Consider the following 23080-nt stretch of genomic DNA (forward strand, 5'->3'; position numbering starts at 1 on the left):
CCAACTAGTTTCTTGTGATCATGTTTTTGCCTCAAGAACAGTTCCTGAAGAACTCCACGAACAACCTTCTTCTAGCCTGGTGGTTTCCTTTTGATGAACCTATCCCTGCCGAAACACGCATGGAAATGCTTAAATGAAATCTCGGCATCTAGTTCTACTGTACCCTTGTGATATCCAGCGCTCCTCCCTCTCAGATAGGGAAAGCAAATTTGCTTTGCAGCATATGTGGTAGCATGACAGGATGGTGCAGCTCTGCTGGCCAAAGCCGGAGAGGTGTTTACACACACAGAAGTACTGTTTTGTGGGTAAATAATGTCAAGATCACCTAGGATGTTACACATCAAAACGTTTACATTTTATTCTACAGCCAGTAGATACCAAAGGAAGAGTTACAAGCACAATTGTGACAATGAAACTGGCGTGGTTTTTCATTCCTGGGTGCATGTTCTCACATGCATCAGCTCATTTTTCAAATGTCTGGGGAGAGGCGTTAGAAGAGCACTCAGATTCATACCACCTGGTGTATTTTGTGGCCCACCTGCTGCAAACACAACACTGGATGTGGATTTTGTCATCTGGGTGATTTATTAAACAACTACAGGGCCAATCCAGCACCTCCAGCAGGTGGGTACCATTGACGCACCTTGAAGCCTTGAGCACTCAAGGTCATAAGCGAGGGGCCAAAAAAGTAAAAAATCCTATAGTCTGACCCCTTACTGCCTTATAGCGCTGGGCCCTTTGGTCAGGCAGAGGAAAACCCCGAAATTGCGTGAGTCGTCTGCGGGCGATCCCCGCCCGCTGCCTCCACAGCCGAGGGGAGCGCGAAGCGGAGCGGAGCGGAGCGGAGCGAGAGCCACTGCGGCGCGGGGGCGGGGCATCCACCCCCGCCCCGCCCCCTCCCGCCCGCCCCGAAGCCGCCGCCAGGTGGCGCCGCGGCGCTGCCGGAAGCGGGGCGGGTGCTGCGAGGCCGCTGCCCGCCCCGGCGCACGGTAGCGCGGTGAGGCGGGCCGGGCCGGGTCGGGCCGCGCCGCACCGCTGCAGGGCCGCGCCAGGCGAGGCGGCGGCAGTGGCGGCCACCGGCGGGCCATGCTGCTAAAGCTCCTGCAGCGCCAGACCTATACCTGCCTGTCGCACAGGTATGGGCCCTGCCTCTGCCTCGGGGGCCTCGTCCTCATGATCGTCTCCGCCCTGCAGTTCGGGGAGGTCAGTACGGCGCCGCACCGGTGTGGCGAGGCTGCCGCCTTCCCCTCCCTTCCCTCGGGCAGCCCCGGCCGTGCAGAGCGGTGCCGGCGGAAGGAGGCACGGCACGGGGAGCGCGGGTGCGTTTGGGTTCGGGGCTTTTTTGCCTTTCGGAAGCCGGGTAGTTGTCATGTCCTGTGAGCAGTGAGTTCCTGCAGCAGGTAGCTTGGGCGTGAATGCTGATTATGTACATATATATGTATTTTTAAGGCATAAGGGAGAAAACGTGCTTTACGTTGGTGGTGCTTCCTTTTTTTTTCCGGCACATCATCACGGCTGAGGAACAGGAGCACTCCCGTGTGCCGTGGTCTGGGTGCGTTGAGCGGTGCTGCCTATAGGACGGCTGTGCCTATACGGGCTCTATCCCTCGCAGCCTGGAAAGCAGCTGTGCGGCAGCTCCCCCTCGGGCTCGGGCGATCTCCTTCGCACTTGTTGGTGCGGCTGGCGCCTAAAGTGCGCCCGTGCGGAGTAACGGGACTCTCCTGCGAAGGGCGGGTGTGAGGGAAGAGTGCGGTGACCCCCAAGGGGTGTTAGGGGGTTTGTGACAGCCTTGGCGGGCCCTGGCAATGGAGAGCTGAAAAAAATCTGCTTGCTCCAGGAGCTCGTGTTTTCTTATCTTGTGCAATTCTTTCCACTTCCCTTATCAGGTGATTTATTAGTACTGGATTTTTTTTTTACTTTATTTGACTATTCTAAAGGCCGTACTGCATGTGACGTTCAAATGGCAACAGGGAGTGACGGAATCTTTCTTCTTTCCAGAGTTTAAAGTGTTAAAGTCGCTTCTCCAACATGCCTGCAGCTCAACAGAGTTTGTGTGACGTTGCTCGCTGCTTATTACTCAGTTTCCCTGTTATTTTGTAAATGATGCAATATAACTTCTACTTTTCCTAGGTATGATTTTTATATAGGTCTATAGTATATTTTAAAGTTTTGCTTCATATTACCCTATCTATTTTGGAAGTCATCAATGAAAGAATCCGCAGGGGAAGAAAACAATCCTGCTTCAGTGTAGTGTTTGAGAATATAGTAAGTATTCAGGGAATTAAAGAAAGTATTTTTGTCGGTGTAAAAGGATGTCAGTGTTAAATGCAAGCAGACTGGTATTTCCTGATTCCTAAATTTCTTAAGTTTCTGCTTTTTGTGTGTGTGTGGTTTTTTTCCTCTTTTTCTTTTTTCCTTATTTCTCCCTGTTAGATTTGGATGGCTGCTTTCAGATACAGAAAAAAAATCAAGGGCCATAAAGAGTATTACCTGAAACCCTCAAGTGTGGCACAATCAGAACTTTATTTTGTGTAGCTGTACGTCTTCTTTGCATAAAGTACTTCATCCCTGCTGTCTTGTAGTGTTCACGAGTTCCTGAAACACTTCATAGCCATCAGTGAATTAATTAATCGTGTTGTACTTTTAGCCACTTGCTTGTACATAATTGTCGACTTGGATTGCTGTAAACCTCTTGGTGCCGTGAAACTTTGAATATGCTTTTGCATTTCTTTAGAATGAGGTCTTAAACCCAAACTCAGTGTTCCTTAGAAGTCTGAAGATTATTTTTTTTTTTTAAACACTTTGTTAGTTGTCCAGCTTACAGCTGATTTCACTGAGAATCAGTCAAAATCGCTGCTCAAAATTATTTTCCCTCAAAATCTTAGTTTGCTGTTAAGTTTCCAGCCCTCTTAGAGCTATTTGGGAAGCTTGGATACTATTTAGTGAAAAAAGAACTGGCAGATTCATGTAGGAGTAAACTCTTAAAATTATATGTTAAGAAAAAAGTGACCAGTAACGTTTAAAAAACATGAACGAAACACCAACAAAGCCCCCACCCTTTATGGAATGACTGTATAGAAATACATACTAAACTTTTTTTTTTTTTTTTTTTTTTTTTTTTTTTACACAATGATGGTAAATGATCATGGTGAGAGATGTTTGTATGCATTTTACTCTTTTATGATTTGGAGTGGTGTGTTTTGGTAAATGGTGGTAGTTTAAGGATTTAGGAGAGGCTAGACTTGTGAGAGCAAACACTATTGGACCTCTTCTGATAACTATAGTGGGAATGGAAAACATTTCTGTTCTTCAATACAGAGTCCACAAGGCAGCAACCAATAAATATATGACTGTTTTGAAAATGAAACAAAGAAATCTTGCTTATAATTATCAGGTCAACCATTTTTAACAGTCTGTGGGGAACTGTCAAGCCATAAAAAAAAGCGTGAGGGAATGCTTATCAGATCCTGGGGTCTGAGCAGAATTTGCAGTTCTGCTTTCTCCCCACCCCAGAGCCAACTTTCTTTTGTAGGAGGCAAAATTACATCTCCTTGCTTAGAGTTATGCCAATATAAATATTAATGCTGGCATAGAAATGGCTGGCTGGGGCAAATAATCTGGGATTGGTAACTATGCCCTCACAGCCTCAAGGTCAGAAAAAGCTTGGTTTCAAGAAAAAAACTTGAACTTCATGAAATAACAGTGCATTAAGCATGATTCAGGAGCATTTCTGCAAAAACACATAGGGTAGCAAGGGCTAAACCAGTGCTGCAATCTAGTTGTAAGATGAGCTTTGAGTTTTAGGGCAGTTTAGTTGCAAACCCTCCTTGGCCATCCTTCTGTAGGTTGCTCAGCTTTGTAAAATGTTTTATAACTGGAGTATGCCAGAGCTATTGTTATCACCTGTCTGATATGGTATCTCATAGTAGAAGGTGTCACTCCCCTTTTTTAATGGTGTTCCATTAGTGGTTTTATAATATCAGTATGTAAAACTGAAGCGAAGTGCAGCCTCAGGGCATTTTTGCAACACAGATAATGAGACAAGAGGGAACAGTTACAGGGGGAAAAAAAAAATCTATCAGGTGGGAAGAACTTAACATTTTTCCTGAACGTGTTTCTAAAGAGAGCTGTCCTGGGGCTTTTTAGTTACAGCTGCACAGAGCAAATGTGTGAATGGTTAATGTTTTTCTTCTAGAGACCCATATTATTCATATAATAAATCACATTCTTACTCAAATACTTCTGCATTTCTTCTAGAAGCAGATCAGTGTGTGTCAATTCATCATTATCAGTTGTAGCAAATGTTTCTGAGTGGTTATCTTTCTACTTGTGCTGAATTAAACTTGTGTATTTGGCAGAAGGACATAATGACTTGTACATGAAAAAGAGTACTACTGTTCTTTTTAAGCACTTCTTGACTTTAGTATTTAAGGAAGGAGATGTTATGTTCGTCTGGGAAATCATGTGTCTTTGTGTAAGAGGAATAAACTTGTACAAATGTGATCTTGGTTACAAAGAAACTGTTTGCAGCTCTGGCAGGAATTCTGTGTGCTTGTCATCCAGGCGCATGATGGGGCTTCCCTCCTTTCCAGAAGGCTTTAATTTGCTTTGCTGGGTGTGAGGGTATAGAGATGTGTATCTTAAAAGGGAGGGAGGTAGTCTTTGTGTTATGGTTTTGATGATGTCTTAGAGAAATTGTATATATCATAATTCCTGTAATATAAGAAATAAGCAATAGTAAAATTTAAATCTAGTAACAGTGGTGTAAAGTAAGTACTATTCTTTTTTCCGCTCCAATACATATAATTACATACTTATCCATGTAAAATAAGGCACTGCACCTTTATCTCTGAAGCAACATAAGATGCCACTGTATTATTTAAGACTGGGCTTTCACTGTAGAAGGTATCATAGCAAGTTTATGTTGGAGTACAACGTAAATGTTTTGTGTTAGTTTTGTCTCAAATTACTTATGCTTTTTTGTTATATCAAAGCATATTAACCATTTTTAGTGTTGAAAAGTCTCTTTTTTTTCTGTTAAGAACATTGATGTCAGATACTTTGTCAGTAATGGAAACATAACTATGTGCCTTTGTTTTCTGTGTATATATGTACACTTAAGAATGGAAACGGAATGTGAAGTTGCAGTTTCAGAAGTAAGAATTGTCTTGTGATTGGTTTTCCATATAGCTAATTTATGAAAATGTCCAGGAATGGGGATGGCTGGCAAAGGGTATTTAAGTGGCGAACAGCTTGAGGTTTTATCTAAGCAGCCTTTGTGGCTGGATGGAGGTGGGGAAGACCACCCTGCCTTCAGCTGTGCGTTCTCACCATGGCTCCTCTGCTCCAAGAACCAAGTAGAGGAAGATTGAGTGCTCTGATTTATCAAGGTTTATCTTTCTGTTGGTTTAGCTCCGTGACTTGGCTCACTGCAGGGTCAGGTGAACTTGTGTTGAGCTAAAGTGGGAGCGGGGGTCAGAAGTGCAGGGGGATGGCAGAGAAGCTGCAGCCTGCAGAAATACTTTGCTGTTGGGTTAGTCTGGGTGCAACGTAAGACGTCGCCAGTGTCAGGAAACAGCTATTGTGCTTTAAATTTGTCGCCAGGTCAATTGGCATAATTTGAAATGCCCTGACCTGGCTGTTTGTTTGCAAAGCTCAGATTTCAGAGGTGTGTATACTTCAATATGTCCTATGTGAGAATAGAAAGGAAGACAAGAAAAAATATGCCGGGGCGATTGGGGTTTCTTGCTTGTTTTGAAATATATTTGGTTTAGGTCTCAGTTGTGGGAAAACATTCCTGAATTTTTAAAGGCTAAGTGATAAGGTGGAGGCAACCTAAATGAATAGTTGCTTAAAAAGTGTGTCCATAGAACAGGAAATCCCATTTTGCAGAGAAATTAATTTAAATCAAATGTGCTCTTAAGTTCTGGGTCTCATTGCTGGCTCAATGTAATAACTTAGTTTCAATTAAAGTCTGGTCAGTTGTGCATTAATGCATAGATCAATTTGAATGAAATTGATACTGACTAAACATTTCAAAAGGAGAAATTTAAGTGTCTAATTTTAGAAAGTGGTGACATCAAGTGTTTTGTTTTATTTATTTTTTTTTTTCTTTGCAGGTCGTCTTGGAGTGGAGTAGAGACCAGTATCATGTTATGTTTGATTCATACAGAGACAATGTTGCTGGCAAATCCTTTCAGAATCGGTGAGCTTTACTTGCAGTTGACATTATTGCACATTTTACTGTTCCAGGAATTTTCAAATATTTAAATGAAGTCTTCCAGATAAAGTAACTTACTGTTGAGTAGGTCCTTATTGTATGGGCTCTAAATCTGCAGCAGATTTTAAACTTACTGTTTTTAAAATTTTGATGTAGTTCCCAGCTTGGGAGATGTTTGGCATTTGGAAGCTCTGGTCATATAAGAGAGTGTACATTTTAAATGGATTTAATTAATCCAATCTCTAATGAAACGTCAAAACGGTGATAATGTTAACAATAAAGGGAAGACGTGACATGTTTTCCATATTAATAGAGGAAAATATAAGTGCTGTGCACTTAAAGTTCTGATTTTCAGTGTTTTGAAACATTATTTTTTCATTTACCTTGCATTTTCTGTGACATCTCATGAGGGACACTATTTAGTAGAGAAGCTGCAAAGATAGTAAGAAGCAGCTTTTTAAGGCTGAGTGCATGGGAGAAGTCACTCACAGAAAGCTGGAAACCAAGTCATGTGGGTCATTTGTTTCAGTTGTGTTAGCTGCTATGTGACTTCTTGTGGTTTCATCATTCATCTCTAAATAGTCGTGGGGTCTGTTGTTCAGGAAGTCAGTGGACTGTGAATTGGTAGGTGGAAGAAGCTACTAAGGAGATATCATCTGATGTTAAGTGTTGATGCACTCAACTGGAAAAAAAAAACAAAAAACACCAGCCTTAAAAGCAGATGCTTAATCTGCCTTGAGTTTTATTGAGTCATGGGACAGCAGAAGTGATCAGATCAATTTGTCATGCTTTAGCCAGTGCAAGATAACTCTGTAAAAGCACATGGAATGGTGTCAGTGAATCATACACGCTTTCATAGTCTCATCTCCCCCTTTTTCCGAAGAATGACAGATGAAAACAGTGATATAGCTCATGTGGATCATTAGCTTAAAGTTCACATATTTTTGCAATGCTGAAATGAAAGCATGGTAGTTCGTTCCTGTCAGTACCCAAATGCCTGACTGGGTGATAATGAAGTAGAGTGCTTTTATAAAATGGTTGAGTTTGTCCAAAACAAAATCTCAGATCTTCCTGTTGTGATGTAGGTGTAGTCAGTTCCCGTTTCTGTATTGCATTTTCTTACTTCATTTTTCTTGTGTAAAAACACTCCATAGCTAGTGTTGATCACTCTGAATTACAGGCAAAAAATTCAGCGTGCTGGGGAGGACCTATTGAATGCCTGAGGAGAAGCTTAAGGTTTTCATGGTGGATGCTTAAGTTATTCCATTTCACCCATACGTCTTTAATACTCTTATGTCTTGCCCAACAGGGAGGTTTGTTGTGATATTGTGTGCAGATACCAACTTCCTGTAAAAATTAATACCAACAAAAATTCTTTCTGGAGATGTACTTTTAGGCATCTGTTAACTTTCAGAAGTCCCTTGTCAGGGATTCAGTTTGTTTTTATCAAACTTTGAATGCAGTAATGTATTCCTTCTTGCAGTATTTGTTCTACTAGTGGTTGTTCGATGGAGTTTTTAAGGCTGATATCCATATGACATGTAGGTTGTCACATGGCTTATATATAAACTGAGGATTGTGGACTTCCAGTTTTGGTCCTAGCGTATCCGTTGATTTTAATCAGTTCTTATTTTAGTGTTAGGGTTAAATATTCAGAATTGGAGAACCAAAAGCTTGTTGTTTTGGAAATTAAGCAAATATCCACTCCTTAGTGGAAAGTAAAAGCTGCATGGCCTTTAAGAAATTTTCATGGACCTTCAACCGAATTAAAGTAGTATTATCATTTAGGAGCTTTGCAGGAAAACATCTCTGTTCTTGTCAAACAGTTGGATTACAAACTTTTATAAATAAAATCTCAGTGTAAAATGTAGACAAACTTGTGCATATGGGCAAGCTTCTCATGATTATAAACTCCAAAAGCTCTTCTTTGTGAGTAACACAAAAACAGTGATGTTGCCAGCATCCTTAGTTACACCTATTGAATGTTGTTCTCTGCTAGATGAAAGGAGACTTCTTTTTTTGCCTTGAAGATTAGCAATTGCTTTGGTTTGCTTTTCCCTCTTGTCACATGTTCTTTGGCACCTCAGCTGTTGCACTTTCCAGGTCATCACATCAGCTGCTAAACTGCCTACTTACATTGCCCAGGCTCTTCAGCAGCTTGAAACAGTGGAGCAGAAATTGCAGGGCTTTTTACCAAGCCACCTCATCCAAACCCATTTTTAAAGACGTAGCTAGTTTTGGTATGAAAATAAAAGGGAGAAGAAGGAAACTAGATAATGGAGTTGCATGCATGAGAGTCTTGGATGAGAACTGTTTTATTATTTTCCACCAGCAAATTCTGCATTTTGGCAAATGCTGAAGTGTAATTTTGCTATTCCAGGACATGGCCAAATCATACTTAAAACTCCAAAATACGTATGGAAACAAAATGAGAAACAAAATCCTCAGCTTTTAAAATGTACAGACTGATTTCAGTATGGTACAGTGAGAGCTGTCAGTGACTGGGGAGCCATTAATTGTTGAGCAGAGTGAGGCTGAAGAGAGACAAAGATGCACAAATTGGAGAGCTGAGGGATACTGGAGTGGAAATAGCAATGAAACATTTGAGTTGCAGCTGATGGGTAATTACAGAGATGTAACAGGCAGCAGGGCTGGAATGTTTACAGTGGGAGCTTAAGGGCGTGATAGACTTAGATTCATTCATAAAGAGGCTCAGCAAGGTTGGAGATCACTGTGTAGTCGCTTGGGAGAGATCCAGAGGCTGCAGTATTCCTTCAGCAACTGTGGATGCTGAGACAATGAGGCTTTATCATCCTAGCTGCAGCCTTGGCCGTGAGCGTGACTCTTGCAGGTAAACAGATGTCACGGGTACAGAAAATACTTCCAAGCACGTGCATGGAAGAGGCAGCATGTGACAGGTGCCCTGTCCTGTCTGGGAGACCGGGTGCCACTGGCTTTGTCTTCAAGCAGGATCCTATTGATTTTTGTTTTAGGTTTGCAAGTGAAAAATGGGTATGTTTTTGAAAGAGGAAAATGTAAAGGAGTATCCAAATAAGACTCAACTTGTTAAATGTTCTCATTAAATGGAGACTCTCCAAGAAATTTACTGAAGTCCATGTTTGCTGACATTAAAATCAGTAGCAAATGAGAAAATGGATGATTTTCTGTAGAAAGGTGTTCCCATTTAGGCAGCTCATCTTGGGCTTAATCTGTTTGCCAGGCTGGTATTTCTGATGAAGGCCAAATGTATAAATCTACATAAAGGAGAAATGTACCTACAGAATTTGAGGGAGAAAGTTTTTGATCTTTTCTGACCTTGAACAATTTGCAAAAGACTCTTTGTATTAAAAATAGTGTTTGAGAAGGATAATGCAGAAGTGGCTCTCCTGTTCCCTTTTAATTTTAAAGCAAAGTGCCACTACCTGCTTTTCAAAAACTCTCAGTACTTTTTAAGAAGCCATGAAACCAACCAGAAAGCTTTGGCAAGGACCAAAAAGGTATAATCTTAACACTGTTCCTGATCCTAATTGGGAGCAACAAGTGTATTCAATCCAATTTGTGTATATGTTTTTTTATTATTATGTTTGATAATCACTACTTTTCTCAAACAATGTATGCTGTAAAAAGGCATTAAGAAAATTTATCTGGGTATTTGGATAAATTTTAAGTAATGAGACTAGTCGATCTGCACAGTTCACTTTAATCACATTTAGAGACTAGTAAGTCTCTAGTGCCACTGGCAATGAAGAATCAGCTTGCCATGCCAGGGTTAATTCAGAATTGATGTACCTGTGTCTGACCAAAAATGCCTTTCCTCTGTGGAGTTTATTAGCGTTTAGCTGTTTGTGACAGCATTTCAGTGCTAAAAATTAAGTGTAGCAGATTACATAGTTGTATGTGGTGTTGCACAGAAACATGTTATTTGTAAATGATAAACTGGGGAGAGGCTTCACAGAAGTCAAAATTGGCTCATATCCTACAAAGAGTTACAGTTGAGGCTTTTTTTTTTGCCATTTCATGTTCTTCAGTGAAGCCTGGGAAAATAAACTGTGCACTTTGCCCAGAAGACTGAGGGTTGGGTATTTTTGCAATGAGCTGACTTGAGTCAGGTGCTTCAACCTGAAACACTCTTGTCCTAGCTGTAGCAATCAAGGGACTGTCAATCCAATCATTTAACTACCCATAACAAATGTAGAAAGGCTGAAAGATCTCCCGCTGTTGAATTTCTGCCCCTGTGGAAGACTTTGTAGTTCAAAGCATGCCTTGAGTTGCACGTGTTAATGAATGAGAAACTAGTGACAACTCCTGAGAAAGACATGAAAGAACTGATTAGAAGGGTAGTTGCATTCAGTAAATTGGCTTCTTTTGGTAGTTGAGAGGGCAGCCTCCTCAGGGTTGCAGGTCAGAGGTGGCAGAGACTTTCTGTCTGGGTGGTGCTGCTGGGGAAGGCAGCACTTCTTAGATATTCAGACTGTCTCAGAATGATCCACCGTTATTGTCTATGTGCCATAGCTCGGTTAGGAATAGTGATTGAGTACAAGATGTTCCTGTCTGTTGTGGTGTGACCAGTTGCTGGCTGCCCTTTTACCAGATTTTGTGCTTCAGTTACTGAATCTCAGCCAGTAGAAAATTAAATTGGCTGGAAGTTGCCTGTATGTCATGCTGTGCAAGGGAAGGTGGAGGAGATACTCACCTATAGGCTCTGTCTCTTTTTGAAGGATGTGGTGAGTGGGAAGTGAATACCCTTCCTTGAAAACCTCATTGTGTGACCTCCCTGGATCACAGCATTAGAGAAGTGATCAGTGTTTGCTAGGCCATCTGCAGTTTAGGAAGGTATTGCATAGGTTGGCACTGGAACTTTTGAAAATAGTTTGGACATTCTCCTGCTGTCTGGGACTGAGAGTTTCCCCTATGGCAGCAGCCTGGAGTACCTGCTGAAACAAAGCTGTGGGCCTTGGAGAGGAGATTATTATTAAAAGAAAAAAATAGATAAGTACCCCAAATAATTTTTTTCTTTGCCTTAAGTATGCTAGGAAACCTGTAGCTGTCCAGGAGTAGCTCCAGGGTATTAAACTGTGTCAAGAATGAATTTGACTGCTGTGTCTAGAGTTTGAATTCATGTACCCTACTTAGGCTGTTGGTTTATGAAATTCCCCATTATTAATATTGAAGAGGCGTTCTAGGACAGAGACCTGGACCTGCTGAGCTCTTGTTGGCTTTGAGCAATTAGTTAACAGCAAGTATCATTTAAGTCTTTATACTTTTGTTCTGTCCTGTAAAATGTGGTTGGTGAATTAAGGACGTGTCTGCATGCTGGTACTGGTTTGAGAAATATTTTATGGGTTTGAAGGATTTGGATTATAGGTTGATGTCAGTGCAATCTAGAGCATAAAAGTTCAGATTTAATTTAGTTACTAAACTGTTATAGCCACTTTACATCTTTTGGGGTTTATGTCAGTGCTGTTTTGTCAAAGACTTGTGTATAATTAAGAGATGATATATATAGCTAAAGAGAAGCTTTTTGCTTTGTTTTGTTCGCAGCGCAGACCCCAACTATTTCTGTTGTTAGACAGAAATTGCTATCATAGGATGCTACAAACACTTATAATGTAATATTAAACAGCTCATGTAGTTTTCATTTGAATTATGTAGGCTTTGTTTACCCATGCCGATTGATGTGGTATACACCTGGGTGAATGGCACAGATGTTGAACTGATCAAAGAATTGCAACAGGTCAGAGAACAGATGGAGGAAGAACAGAAAATAATGAGGTAATAATCTTATGTATTTTTTCCCTTTAACCAACAACAGCAATCTAATGCAGTACTAGCCCTCTTTGTTTTTTCTCCAGTGTGAAAATTCAAAGCATATTTTCTCACTTAATGAAACCTTTTTTCAGTTCTACATTTAGCTATGAAGTACTGTCCAATCAGAAAACTAAGGGACAAAGCATAATAATTTAAAGTAATTAAGGCTGTTCTATCTTGAAAGCGTAAAATGCCATGCAGATAACTGTGCTTTGCATGTCACTTTGTACTGATTTCTATAACTCAGTTTGTTAATAATACTGTATCTCATATGTATAACCTCTTTTCATCCCTTTCTTCCTCCTCATTCTGCCCCCCAGTATTTCTTTTTAGAATGGGTTTAATAAAATCTTAATCATATGTTTCTTAAGGCTTGTTTTTAAAGTTAGATATTTAGTCTCCCGTACTCTGAAACTGAGAAAGAGGAAAATAATTTATCCATGAAATAAATGTATGAGTTAGTGTTCTAAAGGAGGAGGGAAAGACATGTATTTCTGCATTTGGTGTTACAGATTGTACTATACTGATCTAAGGCTTCAAACACAGGTGTCTGCAGATCCCTTACATTGTGTCTTGTAACCATTGATTTAGTTCTTAATAAGCAACTCTGTGGTCACGTGATCTGTTTTGGGCAGAAAACATGCTAAATGGAAGAACGACTCTGTATTTTAAGGGTCATAATAGTTTAATTCAGAATAATCTGAAATCCACAAGTGAGCACATTGATCTGATTTTTTGCATGTTATAACTTGCAGTCTAGGTACCACTGACAATGCAATCATAAGTGAAATTGTGGATCTTTGCTTTGCTACCTAAACAATTAAATAATTGGTAGAACTTTAAATCCATTAAATTTAAGGATCTTAAACATAGACATGGTCTCTGCTCTGAAAATCTTTCAGATTTGTACTAATCTTTTCCTAGCAGTTCATAGGGCAAATGTTAGTGGTTTTAGCTGTGTCATCACTCATGCTGTGATTCCCATTTTACTTACTTTTTTTTCCTTAATACTGATTTGGAAATTTGGTATCAAGCTTATGAGTGAGACTCATGTCTATGCCACATTCATTATCTACATGAGCAGCTCATTCTCTCCCTTGTGTATAACTTCTTTCATATACTTTGAAATCAGTTACCACTGTTACAAAAATAACTGTTTAATGAGATCTAGATATTAATAACTGCAGAAGACAAAGATGCTATAAATCTCTAATGAGAGTGTATTTTGTATTGCATAGCAAAACTTAAGTTGTAACTTTCTTGTTGATATGCCTGAAGTGAGCTGGTCATGGTTCAGGTGCTTTATTCTTCAGTGAGAGAGAGTAGCTTGATGGATGGTGGTTTTCTTTCTGTTCATGTGTGCAGAAGGGTACTCTTCTGATAGTAACTATTATTTGTAATCAGCACTGTACTACCTTTTACATTAATCCTCATTAGCTTCTACATGCACATGGCAAATGCATGATAGACCTTACCAAAACATGTATGTTAGGCAAAGCAATCAGCTCAGCCTAGTTTCGGTTCACTTCATCCTGCTTGCTTACCAGTGTTTTTCATATCAATATTGGTTTTGTTAAGTAATATAATAATAACCCCTGAAAACAGCTGTCTGCACAGCCAAGATTTTTTAGCTATGCTGTATGAGAGTGAACAGTGAGGGGCACCTATGTCAGCCTGTGCTTGCTGTGGCAGGGCCATTTTATACCTGTGTTATCGATGTTCTAGCATTGTGTGTCTGACTCTGTTAACATCCTGAAATTAGATTAAATTCCTTACTGTCAAGTCAGTGTTATTTAACGTAGTTGTTTTAATTTTGTAATAGGGAAATCCTTGGAAAGAATGCAACGGAACCAACAAAGAAGAGGTGAGTTTTTGCGATTTGGGGCATAAATTGGAATAAATGATGTCCTGCTCATTGTTAGCTGAAGGCAGATGCTGGTTCAGGAGGTTGTTTGGTTTTCTATAGCCTGTACATACTTTTTGTCTGTGTCACTTCAAAAGAATTTGACAGCATGATAATATATATGTTGAATAAAAGTAATGTTATTGTGACATTTATGAATGAGTTTCTTAAAATGTGACTATTTCTAAAGTTCAGAAAGCATACCCTTGTCACTGGTTAGGCATAGTTCCTATTCCAATTGTAGATTTTTAACGCTTATGTACTTGGAATTTTGTAATTAAAACTGTGAAATCTTGGAAACTTTTGAAAAAACAGTTATGGGAATGAGCTAAGCTGTAACAGTCAGATATTTGCCTTCTACAGCAAAATAAGCATGCTCTTAGTAATTTCTCCCTCCTCCAGCAGATGTTAGAAATAATCCATCAGATTTTGCAAAAACATATCTTGTTGCATCTATCATTGATTTTTTTTTTTTCCCCTTAAATTTTCTACTTGTATTAAATATACCTTTGGTATTTTACTGTAGTGAGAGGCAACTGGAGTGTTTGCTGACACACTGCATCAAAGTGCCAATGCTTGTCCTGGATCCTGCGCTGCCTACCAATGTCACCCTGAAAGACCTGCTGTCCATTCATCCTGCTTTACAAGCTGCTAACAACATGTTCTTTGTAGCAAAACCAAAAAATCCTTCTACCAACGTGACTGTAATTGTTTTTGATAGCCCTAAGGATGGTAAGAACATATTTGGGAAACGGGGGCGGTGCCCGAGGATTGGAGGAAAGCAAATGTCACTCCAGTCTTCAAAAAGGGCAAGAAGGAGGACCCGGCTAATTATAGACCGGTCAGCCTCACCTCTGTCCTGGGAAAGTAATGGAACAGCTTATCCTTGGTGCCACCTCAAGGCATATTAAGGATAAGAGGGTTATTAGGGGCAGTTAGCATGGCTTTAACAAGAGTAAGTCATGCTTGACCAACCTCATAGCCTTTTATGAGAATGTAACAAGGTGGATGGATGATGGCAGAGCCGTGGATGTGGTCTACCTTGACTTCAGTAAAGCCTTTGACACAGTCTCCCACAGCATCCTCACAGCTAAGTTGAGGAGGTGTGGTCTAGACAATAGACTAGTGAGGTGGGTTGCAAACTGGCTTAAGGAGAGAAGCCAGAGAGTGGTAGTCAATGGTGCGGAGTCTAGTTGGAGGCCAGTATCTAGTGGAATGCCTCAGGGGTCAGTGCTGGGGCCAATATTATTCAATATATTCATTAACGATTTAGACGAGGGAATACGAGTTTGCTGATGACACTAAGCTGGGAGGAGTGGCTGACACGCCAGAAGGCTGTGCTGCCATCCAGTGGGACCTGGACAGGCTGGAGAGTTGGGCGGGGAATAACCTGATGAAATTTAACAAGGGAAAGTGTAGAGTCCTGCATCTGGGCAGGAACAACCCCAGGTTCCAGTATAGGTTGGGAAATTACATATTAGAGAGCAGTGTAGGGGAAAGGGACCTGGGGGTCCTGGTGGACAACAGGATGATCATGAGCCAGCACTGTGCCCTTGCGGCCAGGAAGGCCAATGGCATCCTGGGGTGTATTACAAGGGGGGTGGTTAGTAGATCGAGAGAGGTTCTCCTTCCCCTCTACTCCGCCCTGGTGAGACCCCATCTGGAATATTGTGTCCAGTTCTGGGCCCCTCAGTTCAAGAAGGACAGGGAACTGCTGGAGAGGGTCCAGTGTAGGGCAACCAAGATGATTAAGGGAGTGGAGCACCTCCCTTATGAAGAAAGGCTGAGGGAGCTGGGGCTCTTTAGTTTGGAGAAGAGGAGACTAAGGGGGGACCTCATTAATGTTTATAAATATATAAAGGGTGAGTGCCATGAGGATGGAGCCAGGCTCTTCTCGGTGGCCAACAATGATAGGACAAGGGGTAATGGGATCAAGCTGGAGCACAAGAGGTTCCGCTTAAATTTGAGAAGAAACTTCTTCTCAGTGAGGGTGACAGAGCACTGGAACAGGCTGCACAGGGAGGTTGTGGAGTCTCCTTCTCTGGAGACATTCAAAACCCGCCTGGACATGTTCCTGTGTGACCTCACCTAGGCGTTCCTGCTCCAGCAGGGGGATTGGACTAGATGATCTTTTGAGGTCCCTTCCAATCCCAAACATACTGTGATACTGTGGTGGATCCCAGCCAGTTTTATAGAGCAAGCTTTTCAGTAAGCTGCTGCGAAATAGATTTATTTCCCCTCCAATACTGACTCTGCCACTAATTTTCTGTTTGACTTTGGCAAGTCATTCAGTTTCTCTCGCGGTCAGTCTGTTCCTCTGAATGATGACATCAGTGATACTGTTTGCTTACCTCCTAGACACCTGATTACAGATGATTAGTGTTCCATGCTTTAAAAGACTGTTGCAAAACAGGTTTGATATCTGAATATCTGTGTTGCACTGATAATCTCAGAAGACTGAGGTCTAGACTGAGGAATATTAGTTTTAGAAATCCTCTTTTAATTGCTGTGAAGTCTAGTGTGAATGTTGTGAAATAAGTTTTGCCCTTGCTCAAAGGATTGCATACCTTAAAATTATCCATGTGTCCAGCATATGTAAGTAGGATCTTAGAGCAGGCATGGGCTTTTTATTTTGTTTAATATCTAGTGCCTGACCACTACCACCCACTAGCCCAACCACTGGTGTTTACCAGTTATAAAGACAACTCTTCACAACGCACATATCCAAATCTTTTTAATTAGCAAAAACACCTTAGTTACTAGAAGTGACAAAAGAAGTGACTTTCAGTTTTTGATTTGCAATGCGTTTTATTTATTCTAGTTGAAGCTGCCCATTCTGGAATGTTAAAAGACAACAGCAAACACATAGTATGGAGGGGTTACTTGGTATGTATTTTTAAGATCTGTTGGTTAGTTTTTGTATATGTTAAACTTCTTTTACATCTTCAGAAAATGTTTCTGTACTATTCTCTTTGCGTAGCTCACATGTAGTAAGAAGTGAAAACTTTTCTAAATAACCCTTATTTCAATTTTGAAGTTTGGGTTAAGTGACAAAATATACACTATTAAATTTGGCACCTGATGAAGGATTGACAGGTTAATGTGAATAACTGCAAGTTTAAAGAAGTCTTTATATCCTGTTTTCTTGTTTTTAGACTACAGACAAAGAAGTTCCAGGTCTGGTATTAATGCAAGACTTAGCCTTCCTTAGTGGATTTCCAGCTACATTCAAAGAAACAAATCAGCTACGATCAAAACTACCAGAGAGCCTGGCCTCTAAAGTAAAACTGGTAAGGGTCTGAAGGAAAGAGTAACTTGTATTGATTTTTCGAATGGTTCACATATGGGATCTCACCCACCTAGGAGACTTAGGATGTTTCTGATAGTAATCTGTTTTTCTGTGTGACTCTGTTCTTGAATTGTGAAGAATAGTAAACAGTGACTCAGATAGCTAAGTTCAAAAGACCAGTTGTCCACTCTGTGGCTGCAAATTATTAGGTATTAGATTTGCTAGCCTGCAACTGATTAAAACATACCAGCCTTATCAGTTTCTCTCAGCCATTTCCTATTAGCTCTTGTCTTGCTGAAGTATACTATAGCACTGGCTTGTTTAATGTGACAGAATTTTGTTTATGTAGCTTCTTAGCTTTTTTTCTTCCTTCTTTGCTTTTAAAAGAATTACCTTAATTAACAACACTGGATTGTTTCACAGCTGAAATACTGTATTTCTCTCTGCCAACTACTCTGTACGGCCTTGAGCAAGTTGCACTTGAACTTATCTGCCTGCAAGGCAACAGTAGATCACAACTGTTCTGCCCTGCCATTTGGACAGCTTTTCTAGTTACAGCCAGGTTTAACAGATAAGTAGAAGTTTCAAAAGTCTGTGAAAATCAGTGACTTATGTATTGGAGGGAGATGTGATTGGTAGTGTGAAAGGGACTGAGGCCAGGGAGTTCGTGGAGAAGTTAGCAGGGATAGAAGGGTGTCATTGCATAAGTAATCTGTCTTCTTTAGTCTGATGCCCACCTATAGGGTTTGCGAATTTACTTTATGGTTTCTTGGTGCCTGAACAAGCATGACTTCCTCTTCTTATCTCTCTTTATTTTGGCAGGCTGAGTTACAAGTCTTGTATTCTGCTATTGCAGAAACTATTGTGTAACCCCTTTCATAGCTTGCATTAAGTTGAAGTGTGACCAGCCTGAATTTCTTCATTCTTGTCTTGGCTTGTGTTAACAGGCTGTCTTAATCTCACTAATGGTATTGTAGAAACCTTCTGAAGTAAACATATTTTTACCCCTCTTCCTACACATGCTTCAACAGCTTAATAGAGAGAGCTCTTAAACAGTTACTTAAGCATAAATAGCTCATTTCTTTTGCCTTTGTTTACATCTGTCATCTATTCATAGAGAGTAGCTTTGGCTTTTCATCTCACAGCATTTACTCTCCATCCCTCTCATCCTTCTGACAGCCCTTCTCTGCCATTTCGTTGTGGATTTGTCTGCCTTCAACACGATTGAATGGAATTTTGTATTGCGTTTTAAAGGAGGCATCACGAGAACTTTTAACACAGTGAAAAATACATAGTATATAGCTAACCCAAGGCCAGCAGACCATCAGAGACTGCTGTGTGCTAGATGATGCTCATTGCAAACAGTGCTACCACCATTTCTACATAACCTCCTTTGCATCCTTCCTCTGCTGTGTATTGATGCCATTAATAAAAATTGTCCCTTGCTATTTTGAATCTGTTGCTAGTTTGTGTGAGTGATGGCAAGTGTGCTCTGGACTGGCCAAGGCATCCTTCCTTCTTTCTTAGTGGCACATTGGCTAAATAGCAGCGGATATTAGTATGATCAATCTGCCACTCTCTGCTTGTTTTATATGCTATGGGTATTTTTTTAATTGCTTTAAAGAAATCGTGTTTACTGTTGAGAAATTAGGTCATTATCCAGCAGGAGATGGTACTTCAGTTTTGTTGTCTGAGATGCGAGGTTCGTCATTTCAAGTTTGCATGAGGAACATTGTTGTTTGAATGCTTGCTGACTTTGAGCCATGTGAAGAGTCTTTGAGTGCAGGTTCATGCTTTTGGGTTTGGAGCCTTTTCCAGTTCCCTCACCACAGCTTAAATTACAGGTTCATGGTAGTTTTAACACATTTGACTTAATGGAGCTGAAGAAGTCAGAATACCTTTGATGTCAATTACCAGCTATTTTCACTTTTTAAACTTGCCATTTAGCATTCAAGAAATTTAGTAAGATGTTTCTCATTTTTTTTTTTTTTTCTATTTCAATTTAAAATGCCTCAGCTTGTATTTTCCTGACCTAGGGTTATTTTCTAGGAACAACTCTTGTGTAATGTTCTGATTAATTGCTAAATTGCTATCTGAAATAATATTGCCTTTATCAGTTCAGAGCATATTTGGTGGAAAAGAAATCTGTCTACTTCCACGTCTAGGAATATATTGGAGCACAATTCTAGGCAATGTTTGTTCTCTGGTTGAACATCATAGATATAAGTTCTCATAGTAACATAGTTCTGAGGAATGTTCCCTCTCAAACAATATTTAGAATTTCAGTCTCTGTCTCTCAGCAAATACTGCCTTATGCTCTTTTTCCAATAGATTTTGACTTAAATCAGTGCTTTTGTCCATAGTACCCTACTATTTATTTATTTATTTATTTATTTTAAACTCTGGTGCCTTGTGTCATTAACACTTGGGTGTTCCTTTGTCAGAGTAACTTTTATGTGTCTCTCTTGGACTCTTCAGTATCTTCTCTTATTCCCTCTGATGTATGGTGTCATGGCTCCAACTAATATTTTTGCTGCTAAAATATACTTTTAGTATAAGAATAACTTGCTGTGAGTATTTTCTTCTGTGTGGTGCTTTTTTGGTTTGGTGTTTTTTTTGTTTTGTTTTGTTTTGTTTGGTTGTTTTTTGGTTTGGTTTTGTGGTGGTGTTGGTTGTTGTTGTTGTTCGGGTTTTTGTGTGTGTGTCTGTGTTTTCCCTTGCTCCCCAGCTCTCCTTGTGCAATTTCTAAATTCATTATTTGTGGTTATTTCTCTAATTGCATTATCTGTTGTTCATGTCAGCATTGATGCTTTTTCTCCTTAATACTCCTGTGTGGATTTTTGCTTCCAGCTCTGAGAAGCTCATCATTGTCTCCAGGATTTCTGCTGTAAATCTGTCAAGACACAGACCTTATTCTTAGACTAGCCTGTGTCTTTTGTACTATAATAGAGACCTTCTGTCTTTCATGGACACCTTGGAGGAATGAAATACCCGGATTTCTTCTCATTGCTTTTGAGCCACCTACTGGTTTTTATTATCTGTGGTTTTTAATACTTGTGGAACGATTCTGCCTGGACCTTAATTTTTTTATGGCAGTCATCTTTTTTTTTCCATTCCAGTAGGATCTCCTAGCTGTATTAGTCCAACAAAAACCATAATGGAAGGATTCTGTGTTTCAGTTTTTCCTGTCCAACCAGCTGGCGAATCTGTTGCCTGTATCTGAGCTGATCACTAGCTTAACTCTTTAGCAAATCTTAAAAATCTTGTAGTTTCTCTGTGGTTTTGTGTTACTATCCAGACCAACATCTTTCAGGTGTCTTAGATATGTCTCCCATCTCCTCTTCTGTTTTTGTGGAAGCGACATCCCATGCCTGTTATCCTTCTACACGATTTTTCCTTACTCTGTCTTGGTTGTGTTTTCTCATCGCCAGCAGTCATGTGTCATCCAGCTGATCACACATCTTTCTGTTTGTGCTGGTTGTCTTTTCCTTCCTGTGTTCTTATCTTTGTGTAAACATTACCATTGTGATCAGTTTGTTATCTGTTCCAAAGAGCTCCTCTTCTGCAATTTGGTTAGGCACATCTCTATATAAAAGCAATTTTTCTCAGCTATCCGCATAGTTCTGCAGTTTCTTCATCTAGGCATCATTGCTGTTTGTGTGTCTTTTCCTGGTGGTGGGTGATTTAGAACAATAAAATTTGGGTTATTGAACCCTGTGTGGTCACAAGAGCGTATTCTTCCCCAACTTGTTATCTACTCTTGATAGCAGCAATTTATACATGTTACACCTACAATGGAATATATGTATATAAATATAGGAAATGTTTTATTTCCAAGGATAAAAAATTTAACATCTGAAATGTGGATGAGGTTGTTTCTATAGAAGCATTTACCAAGATCCTAGCTCAGAATCAGTTCTTCGGTCAGTGGAAGTTGTAGGGTAAGCAGTTATGGTAAACATAACCAAGTGTGGTTTACACCTTACCAAGGAGAGAGATGCTACAGTTGAGAAAGGTTGATGGTTTACAGTCTCCACTGAAACCTCCAGCGATTACTGTGCTGTTATCACTTCTGTTATCACCTAAAGCCTGTGGAGTGGTGTGAGATACCAGGTGGAGAGGAAGAAATTTGCACCTGAGTTTAGGCTAGACTTGTGTCTCCTAGCCACCTCCTGACACGTAATGGGATTCTGCGTGCTCTAAGTGGCTGTTCCTTTAGTGCAATGCTGGAAGTAAGTAATAATAATTATTAAAAAAAGTCAACAATGCTGTTATTAGAAAGGAAGGAAGGTGAGAAAGGGAGGTGTGTAACCATTAGTGCATTTGTGTTGATGTTGGTAATGCTGCTTTAATTTGATTGCTTTAGTTTGTCTGATTGAAACCACTTCTGAATCCAAAGACCAAAAATTGCTCTGAGATCTGAGCGAGGTGTTTCTCGTTATAAGAATCTCTGAGAAAAGCAGCTGAGCTCAACTAGAGGGGGTTAAATGGTGAAGATTTTATATATAAAGTATCAATTTCTAAGGTGAATTACGTATAATACGTTACAGTCTACTGAAATTTTGTGCTTGTGGCCTGCCCTGTAGTATAATGACATGGAAGTTTATTTCCAGATGAAAAGTAATCAGTAGTGTGTCTGCTGATCATATTTGTTGTTCGACATTGTACATGTTATACAGGTGTGGTCGAAAATTTCATTTGGCTGCTTTTTATTTGCCAGGCTTCCTTAACAGTGCATTAGTAATCCACTAGGTGGAGGTGTTACTCTGGTTGTGCAGCTGCAGCTAAGCCAAATTTCTTTAAAGGCTGTAAAGATGTGCCATTGTACCTCTACATGTAGAACAACAACTTAAAAAAAATATTCACTTTTCCTTTCCCTCCTTACTTGCATTTATAAAGAAAACTACTGTTTTTCAGCCTAAAAGAGAAGCTTCTGACTTAGAAACTCGGTAATGATATAAAGATTGTCAAGGGAAGTATTGAAAAGGCAAGGGGATTTGATTTGCTTGATTTTGTGTTTTTGAGGCTATCATGCTAACAGTGTTTCACTGAAATATAGTATAGAGTAGTGAAATTTTTTTTTACAAACGTGAATTTCGTTCAAGGTTTAATATTTTGATTGCTTCAGGGGAAACTGAGAGCTTGCAGATCTCCTTTCTTTGCAAAATATTGTTTCCTCTTTAATCTGTATATGCATACATATGCACGTATATGGGCAAGTTATGTTGGAAACGGATGGCTGTAATGTATCTTAATGACCTTGTCTTGCTAATGGAAGAAAATCCACATAGGAACATGCAAGCACAGTGACGCTGGGTGTTTGCTGTCCTCACTACCTTGAGGGTGTGGGGTCTGGGATTCTTACTGCTGCTCTTGTCAGTGTTGATGGAGCAGACAGGTGGCTTCAGGAGCTGGTGTTTTATGTTCACACAGATGTAATAAGTAAGCTTTGTAGACGGGGGGGGAAAAAAGAAAAAAAAAGAAAGAAAGAAAGAAACAAAAACCAAACACACTCCCCTCCCTGCCCCAAAAAGGTGAAAAAAAACCAAACAAACAAACAGAACCAAACCCCACAACCAAAAGAACAAAACCAAACAAACAAAACAAACCATCTAAGGCATTGCGTTGGTTTTGGCTCAGAGGTCACCCTCCCACTAGTTACCTTACAAAGGGAACTTGATAACCTTGTGAAGACAGCAGTATTTTGTATTTGTAAAGCTTTTTGTAACTCTTTAATGCAACATGTGCATCTCCCTTCCCTTACTGTGTGGGCATATGAGTTTTCCAATTATCCATACTGGAATGTGATAAAAGGAGTATCTCATTTCCGTAACAGTCAGCTTTGGCTATTAAGATGAAA

General features: G+C 40.1%; 1 protein-coding gene across 2 annotated transcripts in view; it reads left to right on the top strand.

Annotated features, from left to right (window-relative positions):
* Window positions 1-957: 957 nt before the first annotated feature.
* GNPTAB (N-acetylglucosamine-1-phosphate transferase subunits alpha and beta) overlaps window positions 958-23080 on the top strand; it is a 47873-nt gene continuing 25750 nt past the window's right edge. For both annotated transcript variants that reach the window (XM_021284663.2, XM_013371977.3), the window contains exons 1-7: window positions 958-1203; window positions 6120-6205; window positions 11873-11992; window positions 13851-13892; window positions 14458-14663; window positions 16753-16817; window positions 17087-17221. In XM_021284663.2, coding sequence (XP_021140338.2) covers window positions 1087-1203; window positions 6120-6205; window positions 11873-11992; window positions 13851-13892; window positions 14458-14663; window positions 16753-16817; window positions 17087-17221 — 771 coding nt within the window. In that variant the 5' untranslated portion in view covers window positions 958-1086. The remainder of the gene's footprint in view (window positions 1204-6119; window positions 6206-11872; window positions 11993-13850; window positions 13893-14457; window positions 14664-16752; window positions 16818-17086; window positions 17222-23080) is intronic.

This window comes from Columba livia, chromosome 1 (assembly GCF_036013475.1).
Source record: "Columba livia isolate bColLiv1 breed racing homer chromosome 1, bColLiv1.pat.W.v2, whole genome shotgun sequence".
Lineage (NCBI taxonomy): Eukaryota > Metazoa > Chordata > Aves > Columbiformes > Columbidae > Columba > Columba livia.